Source organism: Cydia splendana, chromosome 5 (genome assembly GCF_910591565.1).
Source record: "Cydia splendana chromosome 5, ilCydSple1.2, whole genome shotgun sequence".
In the NCBI taxonomy this organism is placed as follows: Eukaryota; Metazoa; Arthropoda; class Insecta; order Lepidoptera; family Tortricidae; genus Cydia; species Cydia splendana.
In genome coordinates this window covers 21,067,897-21,083,344 of record NC_085964.1, presented here as the reverse complement: position 1 = coordinate 21,083,344, position 15,448 = coordinate 21,067,897, and the positions used below count along the sequence as shown (strand labels likewise).

At 39.9% G+C, this 15,448-nt stretch overlaps 1 protein-coding gene across 1 annotated transcript; it reads right to left on the bottom strand.

The window, feature by feature from the left end:
* Positions 1-700: 700 nt before the first annotated feature.
* LOC134790987 (androgen-induced gene 1 protein-like) lies at positions 701-12,082 on the bottom strand. Its single transcript, XM_063762028.1, has 3 exons — positions 11,907-12,082; positions 8,570-8,597; positions 701-1,284 (listed from the first exon to the last, which is right to left on the bottom strand). The coding sequence occupies exons 1-3, from the start codon at positions 12,029-12,031 to the stop codon at positions 745-747; spliced, it is 693 nt and encodes a 230-aa protein (XP_063618098.1). The 5' UTR covers positions 12,032-12,082; the 3' UTR covers positions 701-744.
* Between the last annotated feature and the right edge of the window lie 3,366 nt (positions 12,083-15,448).

The following is a 15,448-nucleotide window of genomic DNA, read 5'->3' as shown; positions in this document are numbered from 1 at the left end:
AACTTTGCACGGACTTTGCACGGACTTTACACGGACTTTGCACAGGCTAACTTTCCTTATTCATAAATAGTAAATCAATTTAAAATAAAAAGCCTTTTATTTCCCGCTATATTGTTACAGTTGTTCGGTTAAAATAAATCTCATCATCATCTTCCTCGTGTTGTACCGGCATTTTGCCACGGCTCATGGGAGCCTGCGGTCCGCTTGGCAACTAATCCCAAGAATTGGCGTAGGCACTAGTTTTTATGAAAGCGACTGCCATCTGACCTTCCAACCCAGTGAGTAAACTAGGCTTTATTCGGATTAGCTCGGTTTCCTCACGATGTTTTCCTTCACCGAAAAGCGACTGGTAAATACCAAATGATATTTCGTACATAAGTTCCGAACTCATTTGTACGAGCCGGGTTGAACCCGCAACCTCCAGATTTAAAGTCGCACGCTCTTACCGCTAGGCCACCAGCGCTCTAAAATATAAAATAAATCAACTACCTATATCTAGTATACTAATATATATTAAAATAAATACTTTTTATATTTAAATAAATACTATGTCTATTTTTGGTGATGAAAAAGTTTCAGAATAAGATCTTAACCACAACAAGATGTTAAATCTGAATGAAGCTCCTGAATATTATTTCAGGAGCACTGCACAAATATTCTAATAACTAATTGAATCAGGGTGAAAAATTAAACGAATGCATTAGAAAAAACAGTCTTTGTATAATTTAGTTACCCAACAATATCTCATTTGCTCTTCACCTTCTTCTTATCAACTTTCGACCATACAAGTCTATTCAGCTTCTCTCCCAGCAAGTAAAATCCAAGCGCTACAGTAATACTAGCCAGTACGAACCCAGCCCGAGCCGGCCAGCTCAACACGTCCAAAATGGGGTACACCCAAACCCCAGTCTGATAGTAAATGCAATGGAACCAGAACGTGTACGTCAAATTGAAACAAACGACGATCGAGCACCCAACGAACCTCGACGGGTATCTTCTATAAGTTATGACTAGTTCTAAAACGATGAAGAGGAGAATCAGAGAGTGCATGGTGTGGTTGACCCATGAGGGGATGGCGTTGGCTATTTTGTCAGGGAAGATGAGGTCTTTGTCGATGGCGTAGATGCCCCAGAAGGCCGAGGTGACGTAGAGAGCGACGGGGAAGGCGAGGATGAACAGCTTGTCCTTGATGGAGCGAAGGATGGAGCTCTGCTTGGGGTGATCGACATTGGTGCCGATGTAGTCATTCAGAACAGAGACGGTGAAGTAGATTGTTTGAAGCACCTGAAACAAAATACTGTACATTAAGCAAAATTTGGTTGTAGTTGTATCGACTTTAACAAATCGGTTGCACCATTAATCGACAGTAGATTGGCGGATCATTCAAGGAAAATACCATCACTGGATGATGGTAACTAGGTTGCTGTTTGTGGCATGGTGGAGATCGGATTCCAATTATTCTATTCTTTGATTACCATACGCTGGTTTGACGGGTCCAATTTGGTTTGATGTTGAAAAAGTGCGAGCACAAGTGAAACTTTATAACATTGGCTTAATGTCGATAAAATTACGAAGTAAGACAGTACCTACCGTTATGTAATTTTTAAATATTATCATCGCTTTTACGATAAAATGACTTTAATTATATTTCGATGTAATTTAATTATTGTCAGAATGCTTGGAGTCGTTGTCAGATATTTACAGTTGGAATAAGAATAAATCAAAGTGGTATGCAAATAGATAAAGGAACTAGCACTTCAATTATTGTTTTACTTCAAGGATGAGTCACATTTGTTATCATGATTTAGAATTTGCTTGCTTCCGATATCGATAGCACAAGTCAATATTTAATCAATCACAGCAACGGTACGTTATTGCGGCAAAAAAACGATATAATAAACGTTATGAAACGTTACGAATAATCTAAATAAATAAAAAGGGACATCTTACACAGATCAACCTAGCCCCAAAATAAACAAAGCTTGTACTAACAATGCACCAAGGAGAAGTTTCCAAAGTCGCGAAATTTTCCATACGGAATGTTCTCAGAACTTAAATTTTACGAACCATAAAAATTATTCAGGAAGTCGCTGGACACCGCCGTTATCAATTATTTTAACTGACTGTATTATTTACGAGTTTATTAAAATAATACTAATAGTACATTTTTTGATAATTCTCATACGGAATGTTCTCATGGAAATTTAATTTAAATTCTCGTGTAAGTTTCCGGAAATTCCCGAGAATGTTACTGAATTTTTGAGAATGTTCTGCAACTTGTACATTGCTAGCTTGTACTATGGGGGCTAGGCGATACTATGCATACTTATATAGATAAATACATAATCATATAAAAAAAACGAAAATATAAACAAAACACCCATGAAATCTAGTTTGTTTAAGATCTGATTTAACACTATATAGGTAAAAAAAAATGTAAAATAATGTTAATCCATTTAATGATATAGTACTGACAGGAAATCACATAATTACATTAATTACTCATAGCGTAGCTGATTACGAAATAATCATTACCGCAAAACGCAGCCATTGAAGTGTAGTCTGCCTAAAGCTAGGTCTACAACACAACACAACATCAACATGCTTATTCTTAAGATAAAATGAAACAGTGGATAATTGGATATACCTGGGTCGGCAACCTTTGGGAAGAAGAGCCAACCGCAGTTGAAATCACTAGTTTTAGGAACCTCAAAGAGCCACGAGCCAAAAAAGTTGTTTTCCTTGGTCTGTGGGAACACCAAGTGTTAATATTTTGAAGAGCCGCATGCGTCTCGCGAGCAGCGGTTTGCCGACCCCTTATCCCTAAGTGTACATAGTATTTGTTTTATTAGCCTATGTGTGTGTCCCACTGCTGGGCAAAGGCCTCCCCTCTCCTTTCCAGTCCTCCCTGTGCTGAGCAAGTATTTTATTTATACAATTCGAGATTACCACAAAAATACAGTCCTTTTGTCTGAGGCAGAAAGTAAAGTGGACTTTAATAGATATGGCAAATAATGTAAACAAACCAATTTACATTTCTTCATAACCTTTTTGTGGACAACAATGATTTTATCAACAGTTATATCTCGCAGGCAAATTGTAAGAATCCGCCGTTTGCAAACGGCTTCGTCAATTTACAAACGGCTTCATGTTTGTAACTATTTAACTCTTGATAATTTATAATTAAATATTATGTCTTAATAACTATGCCTACAAATCCTATCATAGATAATTATTATGTATAATTCCATATTTACAATAAAACGTAACTATAATTTATTATCATTAAATACAAAATTAACGCACAGTCGAAAATATAATCGAGTTACACATTGTTATACGCACGTATGTGAACACGCCTTTAGGAATATCAGATTAAGCGGTCGGCCTTGATTCTAACAAACAATATACAATAAATATACAATAGTAGGTATACATAGCTATTTAGTCAAAGTCTCTTCAGTGATTAGACGACTTTTGCTATTTGCTAAATAATAATATATTGTTAATTAGTTATTTGTACAACAAGAGATCAAAGTTTGATATTTCTTCGAGTGCTTATTTTGAGTCCCGTGCAAGCGAAAGATTCTATAATAGATTCACGAGCGTAGCGAGTGAATCTAATTTAGAATCTTGAGCGTAGTAAGGGATTCAAAAGCGCACGAGATGTAAATAACTTTGATCTCGTGTAGTACACAAAATTTTTCACCCTAAGCAGTGAGAACATACCTAGAGGGACAGAGATAATAGAACCCAAGTATATCGAACTTGTATTAGACCCCGCATGTTGAAATGACTATAAAGGTCACTTGAATGTCATTTTGTCTCACTCAGTGAGCAAAATCGCATTTTGCTCACTGAGTGAGACCTTCAGTGAGCAAAATGCGATTTTGCTCACTGAGTGAGACAAAATGACTCAGTGAGCAAAATCGCATTTTGCTCACTGTTTTTAAGAAGCAAAGTACCCTTGTTCGAGCTGCTGAGGTGAAAAATATATTTGTTGCCTTTTACATCGTATAAATAGGCTTATTCGATGACGACTGTGACGTCATATTGAGATAACATACCGGTTATTTAAAAGAAACCAGTACAGAGTGCAGAGTGGACTAATGAGGCATTTTACATCTTGACATGTGATAAGAAGGTGCTACCGCAAAATTGTAGTTTTTTATACTGAGTTTTACATGTTTTAATCAAGAGCAAATGCCATGAATGAATTCACACAGAAACTAGACTACTTAAGTATTTTTGCAAGGGCAGACTTCAACCAAACCTTAAAAGATTTAAAAGTTAACACATCGTTGCGCTTGTAAATTCCGCTATGTGATCTGTCAAATTTTCCGGAAAGAAAACCTTATGTAGGGTTATCAGAGTTTTATTTCAGTTTTCAAAAATCGAGCAAATGTTGGAATCTATACAAGCGCAGTGACGTAGTGAATCGTTACCTACTTTATTAATACTAGATGCTTTATGTCATACAACTTTAGTACTAATTACCTAGACACCTAATAACACCATAGGTCTAAAGATCAATGTATGCAGTAGATTATGTTTGCACGCAATAATTGTAGTTGTGAGTTAAATTTGTTATTTTTAAAGATTTGCGCGGAAAGAGAAGAGTCGTTGAATGTATTAAGACGAAACGGGACGTCAGCCCGATCTCAGTTTTGAGATTTTGAGGTGAATATCGCCGTCGCGCTGACGGGGGCGGCGCCGCGTAACGAAGGACTATCCCTGTGTGTGTGGTGCGCGCACACAGTCGCACACGTCATTTGCCTTCACGGGCCTCGCGAAGCGGTCGGCCCGTTATAGCTTTGCTACACCTAGTTCTTTTCTTATATTACAAACTTATTCTTCGGTGGTAACCTGGTAACTCGTTAGCTCGCTACCGCCACTAAGCGTTTACTTATTCCCTGTTATTGTTATTTAACTTCTTGACTTTAGGTACCTAACTGAATTCAATATCCGTCTACAACCTGCAATCCAATTAAAATCTTAATAACTGTTTTATTAGTGGTCCAATTTTTTGGGTTGCGTAGTCACCAAAGAAACTCTTATTGTTTCGCCATGTTCGTCTGTATGTCTGTCTGTCCGAGGCTTTGCTTCGTGATCGTAAGTGCTAAAAAGCTGCAAGTTGGCAACTTATTGGCATGGATACATGAATCACGCATTGCGACAGAACGGTAAAATAAAAACTATTAAAAAAGAATTGCAGACCTGAGACCTCCCATACAATATTCGATACCTTTGGGTTCAATTGGCGTAAAGGACAAAATGCAATTTTTCAGGAGACAGAGATTTTTTTAAATGTTGATTTATTTTTGTTGTTTATGGAGCTATATTTTTGATGTGTATTAAAAAAGTACTTAAAATGTTAGTCTCTTTAACCTGAATTAGCAATCATATGTAAGTATAAATCAAAAACGAAAAAAGTTAATGCCCTATAGAATTGGTCAAAAACACTATGAATGTCCTTTACACCCATGCTGCGTTTTTACACGACTGCCCAAACAAAAAGAGTGTATTGTTTTCAGCGTTCATGTTTGTATGTATGTGAGTTTCTTTATTCCACCTTAACTTCTGAATGCCTTAACCGATTTAGACGTATGATACATCATTAGTATCTTTACGTCATCCCGGGTAACATAGGCTATGTGACGTCATTATAAAAACAATATGGCGGACTTAATACGCCATATTACGCAACCTTTAGAAAAAAATATCGTGCAAACTTATCGAGTAGGGTATCAAAATGAAGGGCTTTGAAAGCCGATTGATAATATATATGCAACATGTGGGTTTAAGTCTCATTTTGAAAAAGTAAGAATTGACAAAATATGTTAAGAGAAGCTAATCTCATAAAACCAAATATTATTATTGAATGGGATATAGGTACTTATTAAAATAAAAGGAAAGGGTTTGTCCGCTGATCATAAAAAAATATAATTATATTATATTAGGTGGTACATACTACTCATAGTTTTTAAAACATGTTCGTAATTGCGCTTATGGAATCGAAAAGTTTAAAATATAAATTCTATTTATTAATCGATACGATGCAGAGTCCGTCTAAGCTAACTCTGCACCGAATTTGGCAGAACAAATCGTGAAAGTATCATTATAACCATATGGTTTGATTTAATTTTAACATGTATGATGGTGTAGACATTTTTTTAAGGCCGAAGGGTGAGCTCCACGTAGGGCCTAAGGCTCAGAGCGTAAGGAAGATGTGCGCTTCCTGCAACTTGTCCAAGTATATGCACTCGGTCTAAAGCCCCCACACTAAAAGGGTCAGGCGTAGCCCGATGTACGTGACACGCTATACGCTTACCAAAGCCGGGCGCCTTCGGCGACCTCATACTCAAAGCGTCGGCTGTAGCCCGACGTACGAGGCGCGTTGTACGTGTTCCAAAGCCGAGCGCGTTCGGCGCCCTCATACTAAAAGAGTCGGGCGTAGCCCGACGTACATACGTGGCGCACTGCGCGCGGTCCAAAGCCAGGCAACTTCTACTTTCTCATACTAAAAGTGTCGGGCGTAGTCCGACGTACGTGACACGCTGTACGCATACCAAAGCCGCCCGGCAACTTCGGCGCCTTCACACTTAAAGGTTCTGGCGTAGCCCGATTTGCGTGGCGCGCTGCACGCAGTCCAAAGCCAGGCACCTTCAAATCTCTAATATTAAAAGTATCGGGCGTAGCGTGACACGCTGTATGATTACCAAAGCCGGCCTCATACTCAAAGCGTCGGGCGTAGCCCGATGTACGTGGCGCGCTGTACGCGTTCCAAAGCCGGGCGCCTTCTACTTTCTCATACTAAAAGTGTCGGGCGTAGTGTGTGACACGCTGTACGCTTACCAAAGCCGGGCGCCTTTGGCGCCCTCTTACTCAAAGCGTCGGGCGTGTACGAGGCGCGTTGTACGCGTTCTAAAGCCGGGCGCCTTCGGCGCCCTAATAGTAAAAGAGTCGGATGTAGCCCGACGTACGTGGCGCGCTGCACTCGGTCCAAAGCCAGGCGCCTTCGACTCGCTCATACTGTGTCGGGCGTAGCCCGACGTGCGTGACACGCTGTACGCTTAGCAATGCCGGGCGCCTTCGGCGCCCTCTTACTCAAAGCGTCGGGCGTGTACGAGGCGCGTTGTACGCGTTCTAAAGCCGGGCGCCTTCGGCGCCCTAATAGTAATAGAGTCGGATGTAGCCCGACGTACGTGGCGCGCTGCACTCGGTCCAAAGCCAGGCGCCTTCGACTCTCTCATATTCAGTGTCGGGCGTAGGCCCACGTACGTGACACGCTGTACGCTTACCAAGACGCCTTTAGTGCCCTCTCACTCAAAGCGTCGGGCGTAGCCCGACGTTCGTGGCGCACTGTACGCGTTCCAAAGGAGTCGGGCGTAGCCCGATATATGCGGCGCTCTGCGTGCCTTTCTGTACGTACTGAGGACGCCCTCGCAAAAGTAATATAAAGTGACTTCAAATGGTTAGTAACGAAATGATGACCCCAAAATTAATTAAATAAATTAAAAATTAAAAAACACGACTGCGAAAAAGCGAACTGAAAAGATAAAAATATTTTTTAGTTGTGTTAGTAACTCAACTTAATGAATGTAACAATTCTAAAAAGTATAAAATAAAATTAATTAATTAAAAATTAAAAAACACGACTGCGAAAAAGCGAACTGAAAAGACAAAAATAATTTTTAGTTGTGTTAGTTACTCAACTTAATGAATGTAAAAAAATATTAGAATATGAGTGTTTAGTGAAGGTTATAAACAACAAACGCAAAAGTTTTATGCTCATTTAGGATCGTGACTGTACCTGCGTATTTTATTTCAATTGCAGTCGGGGACCTTTTAAATGGGAAAATGTCAATACATCAAGGTCCCCGACTGCAATTGAAATAAAATACACAGGTACAGTCGAGATCCTAAATGAGCATAAAACTTTTGCGTTTGTTGTTTATAACCTTCACTAAACACTCATATTCTAATTTTTTTTTACATTCATTAAGTTGAGTAACTAACACAACTAAAAATTATTTTTGTCTTTTCAGTTCGCTTTTTCGCAGTCGTGTTTTTTAATTTTTAATTAATTAATTTTATTTGATAATTTAATGTATCTTGTTTAGTAGGGGGTCGTAAGTGACATTCTCAGACTATTTTATTCCAAATTCGGGGTGTATTCGTTACTAGCCACGGTACCTACACATGTTAACTGTTTTCAGCATAGTTTACTATTACGAAGCTTAAAAATGTATCAAACGGTAGTTAATGATGCTAGGTATAATCCGATTAGGTACAGTTGTTATTAATATTTTTCTGATAATATAGTAATAATAAAGAAAGCACAATATTTTGAACCAATTATTTACTAAAAAATAATTACTTGCTCACAAAGTAGCTAATATTCGGGAATGAAGGTAAACTAAATGTCTACGACTCTCCTCTTTCCGCACAGACTCTAGCTACAATTACAATTCAATTTAAAGCCATAAAATATCTAACCTGCTTATTGAGAAAATGATTCAAACCCATAAGAACTGTATGACCCACAAAATAATAATCAACAACTCACCAAACACCAGAACGTCAAGAACGTTGTTCTACCCCTTAAGGCGACGGTAGCGGTGGGTAAAATTTCAGATTCTGTCAATTTACCCCATTTCACACACAAGCGCACTTCACGCACACTACCTCACTTTACTGGGACAGGTCAGTGACCCATCATGTTTTTTTTAAAGATTGGACTTTTAGTTTAGTATTGACCACTAGCCTCCTTTGAGGGTAAAAGCGTTCCATTGAAAGATGAAAGAGAAACAATGCATTTAATCTTGCTTTCCTTGTCTGTTCATGTCACACGTGACGTACTTACATATTTAATTAATTTGATTGTTGACTGTTTTACTACCTAATATTGCTTTGTCGAGATACGCGTTTTGTACAATTAAAGCGAATAAAACAAGATGTCATTAAGTCAGATGTAAAATGTTATTTACTACTCTATACGGTTTTTCATAAGGTGCAAAATCCATTCAATAGGAATTTAAATAAATAAAGTTTCAGCAGGGTGGCAATTCCATTTTGGCGGATAAAGCGAAACAGAATAGTTCTATCGAACCTGCTTACAAATTTTCACGAGAATCAGTTGAGAAATGTGATCTGCAAAGGAGAACATACAAAAGCATTTTTGCCCAAGCTGAAACGGAGACCTTTGCTAACGCTCGGCCAATGATGGTTTAGGTACACCTATAAAAAATGGTTGTCCCTGCTGTAATTTTAATATCTTTATATTTCAACGGTATAGTTTTGCCTTCAAAAATAATCGGTATCGCTAAACAATAGCGGTACCTTACTACTTATACGTTCACGAAATCGGTATCTGCATAACTTGATTGTTAGTAAACTAACCTGAAAAATAATCTCAAAACGACCGAAACATTTATTTACAGTCACCTGCAATAATAATTATGTTACGTCATTAGCGCCAACTTTGCCTCCTGGGAAACTTTGCCCAAAACGACAATTTTAAACAAATTCGTTAATGTAGAAAAAATTATAATAGTTATGGCCACCCTGTTATTTTTAGTAGAAAATAGGTTATATTTCTGACAAAACTATATACCAAACTTGTGCATAACTTGACTTGGGAATTTAGAGTTTGAGCGAGTTGTCTAATATAGGGTATATTTCGGCGGGCAAAAAATTGATAAATAATGAATGCAAGTAGAAAAAATTGAGAACCCTTTGACAAATATTTCCGGGTTTGAGTTATAACACATGAAGCATAGATTATGTCTATTGAGATTTAAACTAAAAAGGCCTAAATACACAAAAGTTTTAGCGGTGGGCAAAGTAATCCGGTAATTTGGCATCTATACCAACATTGCCCACCACCAAAAACGGATTAGGGTTGTCACTTTCATCTAATTTACCCAACTTCGCAAGTAAAAGAAGGTTATGTTTGTACACTAAAATAAATTTATAAATATATACTGTATTTAATTTGTCTTATTATCCTTTATTTAGATGTTTTATCCCGTTAACGAATGAAAAACACAACAAAAATCATATTTTTGGCCATTAAACTATTGTAACAGATTTTCTCAAAAGTGACAATCCTAGCCTTTGTAAAATGCTTAGGCGAGCCTTATTTGGAAATGGGCAAAAACGGGTAGGCAACATTGCCCAGCAAATTTATTTTAAAGTTTTTACACTTATCGCTAAGTTATTAACATGGAATGGTAGGATTGCCCAAAACCTTTAAGTGATCCTTAGACATCATCATCATACGAGCTGTATTTGAATACCAAATTGACGTGGGCAATGTTGGCGAAAACCCCGGATATCTTTGCCCGCCCTCTAAAACGCAAAAAAATGAGTAAAAACACGATAAAAAATATTTTTTTTTCAAATAAACTGATGCGTTTGATCACAATGGACGTGCTGAGCAAAAAAAGTCATATGATGTGATGTTTTTTGAGAAATTCGTTTTAAAAAATAAGCGGGCAAAGTTGGTGATAATGACGGTACCTACTTTTCGAAGGCCGCAAAAATATGTGACATGGTCTTATGGTTCTACAAATAAGATCGTGTCAGATATTTTTGCGGCCTTCATTGTGTAACATAAATTGCAGGCGACTGTACATTTGGAATAATTATTTTATTTAGTTTCAACGAAAGTTTCAAGTTTAGTACGAAAATACTTCAGATATGCAATATGCACAAAATGTAGACCTAATAGAAATAAAACATTGCTTTTTATAGGTAATTTATAAAACATTCGATACATAGGTATACATAACAATAACTAGAGCGCTATTGGCCTGTAAGCTTCATCTCGGTCTCCAAAGCCGCAAAAACTCGCTAGTACTTAGTGCTGGTCTAGCCGTTATTTTTTCTTGAAAATTTTCAGAGAACAGCACGTACACGCATTATACATATAGACGGAACGAACCGCATAATCATTATCATTTATTCGTCGCAATCCATGGTATTACAGATCTAGGTACAAGACTTTCAGGTATTACTTATACGAATTACATAACTCTTCCTGTTAATAGGCATTATTTTAAGATAAAAGTTCTATAATATAATACAAGATTACAATTGTCATCAAAATTCATTGACGTACAGAAGTCAAATACGTTTTTAAACTGACGCAAAATGATACCAGCATAATAAAAATTGATCCCAATCAGTAAAGATGAGTCTTTAAACTTTTTTCATTTTAAGCGATTTTTGAAGGAACATAATACTTAAATTCGACTGTAATCGTATTGTTTTAAGATAGTTTACTGCGGTTTTCAACCATTATAACAGCAAATCAAATTTAAATGAGACGCGAGCTGATATTTATGTACCCTATTTTTTGAAATACAATTTATCTACTGGTATACTTTCTCGTGTGCGTATATGATTTAATGTCAATATAATTGTCAAAAGCAAGAAAATCAAGCTGTCATTTTCATTTGAAGAAGTACACGTGTGCTCCGGTGTAGCCCCAACGGGCATCTGACTTGAAGAAGAATTTTGAGTGATGTCGTCAATGTATGGAAATTGTTCGAAAGTTTACATTTGAGATTGAATTTCTGTGTTGTCTTTGTCAGTAAAAATATAAATCGATAATAAATTGGTAGCTGGATTATCTAGCTTTCAGAATCATACAATAATTCAATTACTGTCAAAGACAAAATTGTTTTGCTTCCGTCTCAAACGGAACTCCATATTTTGATTTTTTGATACTTTTAGTGTCGATTTGTAGAGAATAACAGCAAATTAAAAATACAATGGCATGAAGAGTCGGTACACGGTTTCTTCGTGAACAAATTTACGTGTAATTTAATGCAATTATTAAACATTTATTGAACAAATTATGGTTACAAAGTGAGGTCTAAATCGAAAACGTCATATACCGGCCCCTTAAAGGATACTGCTCATAGGCCTTATTCGGGAACGGTATATTCACGTAACTCAGGTCGTACCACACTGTATACCAAAACAGCGACGCAACAGACACGTGGAACAGACGTAGCAACATTTTGACAAGTGTGTACACTAGGTACTAGCAACGGGGAGTCCACACCACACCGATTCGACCGACGGACGGGCGGTGAATGAGTTTAGTTGTGGAGTTATCTGATTATGAACGTGATTGTTATTATGATGATAACCGGTGTCTGGACGGGTCGATATGATAATTTCAAGTTCATTGGCGTATGGGTCATACACATTTTATTGTATAGCTCGTAAGCGTCTTTCCAGTAGACATAGCAAAGGGAATCTAGAGCTATTTTTGTGAAGAACAAGAGAAATTTGTCTTTTTTCAGTTCTTCAGATAGAAGAATAAGTATAAGTAAAACAGAAGGGACCTTTTTCCGAAATGTTTTTGACCCGTATGCCGCATGTTTTACTGGTTTTACCGAGTGATGTAAAGAGGGTAGGCATGTAATGTTTTTTGAGTCGATTTATGTTTATTTAATTATTTCTTTGGAACTTTCTGTAGCCTAACTAACTGTTTCTGTATCGTTAGATTTATCTCAGCATAGTATTTATTAAATTTAAAATTGTTTTAAGTTTGTATTCATTTGTACTTTTATTTTGAAGAGTGTACAGATAAGGCACAGTCACACCATTAGCGAATCAAAATAGACAGTACCTATCTAGATCCCTACTATCTAAGTCGTCAAGGACAATGATATTTAAAAAAAATCTGTACAAATTAACTCATTTTTATTGCTCTTGGGTAATATACAATCGCTTTCGTAAGAGATGAAGGTTGCATGACCCCGGAATTGAGACGCCGCCGGAAGAGACCAGGCGGCCTAGCCAAGGTGACACTGACAATCGCTTGCGCTTCGCCATCGAATGAGGGAAAGAAGTCAGGCCCCGTAGACAACATGCCAATGGCTAACATTCCGTAGCGAACGAAACGCAACTGTCACTGTCATTAATATGGAAGATTGATAGAGACACAAAGTGATTCGATGGCGTAGCGCAAGCGATCGTCACCTTGGCTAGGCCGCCAGGCCCCGTAGACAACATGTCCATCGCTAACGCTCCGTAGCGAACGAAACGCAACTGTCACTGTCATACTAATATGGAAGATTGATAGAGACACAAAGCGATTCGATGGCGCAGCGCAAGCGATCGTCACCTTGGCTAGACCGCCAGGCCCCGTAGACAACATGCCAATCGCTAACGCTCCGTAGCGAACGAAACGCAACTGTCACTGTCATACTAATATGGAAGATTGATAGAGACACAAAGCGATTCGATGGCGCAGCGCAAGCGATCGTCACCTTGGCTAGGCCGCCAGGCCCCGTAGACAACATGCCAATCGCTAACACTCCGTAGCGAACGAAACGCAACTGTCACTGTCATACTAATATGGAAGATTGATAGAGACACAAAGCGATTCGATGGCGCAGCGCAAGCGATCGTCACCTTGGCTAGACCGCCAGGCCCCGTAGACAACATGCCAATCGCTAACGCTCCGTAGCGAACGAAACGCAACTGTCACTGTCATACTAATATGGAAGATTGATAGAGACACAAAGCGATTCGATGGCGCAGCGCAAGCGATTGTCACCTTGGCTAGGCCGCCAGGCCCCGTAGACAACATGTCAATCGCTAACGCTCCGTAGCGAACGAAACGCAACTGTCACTGTCATACTAATATGGAAGATTGATAGAGACACAAAGCGATTCGATGGCGCAGCGCAAGCGATCGTCACCTTGGCTAGACCGCCAGGCCCCGTAGACAACATGCCAATCGCTAACGCTCCGTAGCGAACGAAACGCAACTGTCACTGTCATACTAATATGGAAGATTGATAGAGACACAAAGCGATTCGATGGCGCAGCGCAAGCGATCGTCACCTTGGCTAGGCCGCCAGGCCCCGTAGACAACATGCCAATCGCTAACACTCCGTAGCGAACGAAACGCAACTGTCACTGTCATACTAATATGGAAGATTGATAGAGACACAAAGCGATTCGATGGCGCAGCGCAAGCGATCGTCACCTTGGCTAGACCGCCAGGCCCCGTAGACAACATGCCAATCGCTAACGCTCCGTAGCGAACGAAACGCAACTGTCACTGTCATACTAATATGGAAGATTGATAGAGACACAAAGCGATTCGATGGCGCAGCGCAAGCGATTGTCACCTTGGCTAGGCCGCCAGGCCCCGTAGACAACATGTCAATCGCTAACGCTCCGTAGCGAACGAAACGCAACTGTCACTGTCATACTAATATGGAAGATTGATAGAGACACAAAGCGATTCGATGGCGCAGCGCAAGCGATCGTCACCTTAGCTAGGCCGCCAGGCCCCGTAGACAACATGTCCATCGCTAACGCTCCGTAGCGAACGAAACGCAACTGTCACTGTCATACTAATATGGAAGATTGATAGAGACACAAAGCGATTCGATGGCGCAGCGCAAGCGATCGTCACCTTGGCTAGACCGCCAGGCCCCGTAGACAACATGCCAATCGCTAACGCTCCGTAGCGAACGAAACGCAACTGTCACTGTCATACTAATATGGAAGATTGATAGAGACACAAAGCGATTCGATGGCGCAGCGCAAGCGATCGTCACCTTGGCTAGGCCGCCAGGCCCCGTAGACAACATGCCAATCGCTAACACTCCGTAGCGAACGAAACGCAACTGTCACTGTCATACTAATATGGAAGGTTGATAGAGACACAAAGCGATTCGATGGCGCAGCGCAAGCGATCGTCACCTTGGCTAGACCGCCAGGCCCCGTAGACAACATGCCAATCGCTAACGCTCCGTAGCGAACGAAACGCAACTGTCACTGTCATACTAATATGGAAGATTGATAGAGACACAAAGCGATTCGATGGCGCAGCGCAAGCGATTGTCACCTTGGCTAGGCCGCCAGGCCCCGTAGACAACATGCCAATCGCTAACGCTCCGTAGCGAACGAAACGCAACTGTCACTGTCATACTAATATGGAAGATTGATAGAGACACAAAGCGATTCGATGGCGCAGCGCAAGCGATCGTCACCTTAGCTAGCTAGGCCCCTTCGTTAGCGATTGGCATGTTGTCTACGGGGCCTGGCCCCGTAGACAACATGCCAATCGCTAACGCTCCGTAGCGAACGAAACGCAACTGTCACTGTCACACTAATATGGAAGATTGATAGAGACACAAAGCGATTCGATGGCGCAGCGCAAGCGATCGTCACCTTGGCTAGACCGCCAGGCCCCGTAGACAACATGCCAATCGCTAACGCTCCGTGGCGAACGAAACGCAACTGTCACTGTCACACTAATATGGAAGATTGATAGAGACACAAAGCGATTCGATGGCGCAGCGCAAGCGATTGTCACGTTGGCTAGTCCGCCAGGCCCCGTAGACAACATGCCAATCGCTAACGCTCCGTAGCGAACGAAACGCAACTGTCACTGTCACACTAATAT

Coding starts and splice junctions, on each gene's coding strand:
- LOC134790987 (XM_063762028.1), bottom strand. CDS start 12,031: ATGTTGCTACGTCTGTTCCACGTGTCTGTTGCGTCGCTGTTTTGGTAT. Junction 8,598..11,906: donor CAGTATCCTTTAAGGGGCCG/GTATATGACGTT, acceptor CTTAAGGGGTAG/AACAACGTTCTTGACGTTCT. Junction 1,285..8,569: donor TCTTGACGTTCTGGTGTTTG/GTGAGTTGTTGA, acceptor ATTTTGTTTCAG/GTGCTTCAAACAATCTACTT.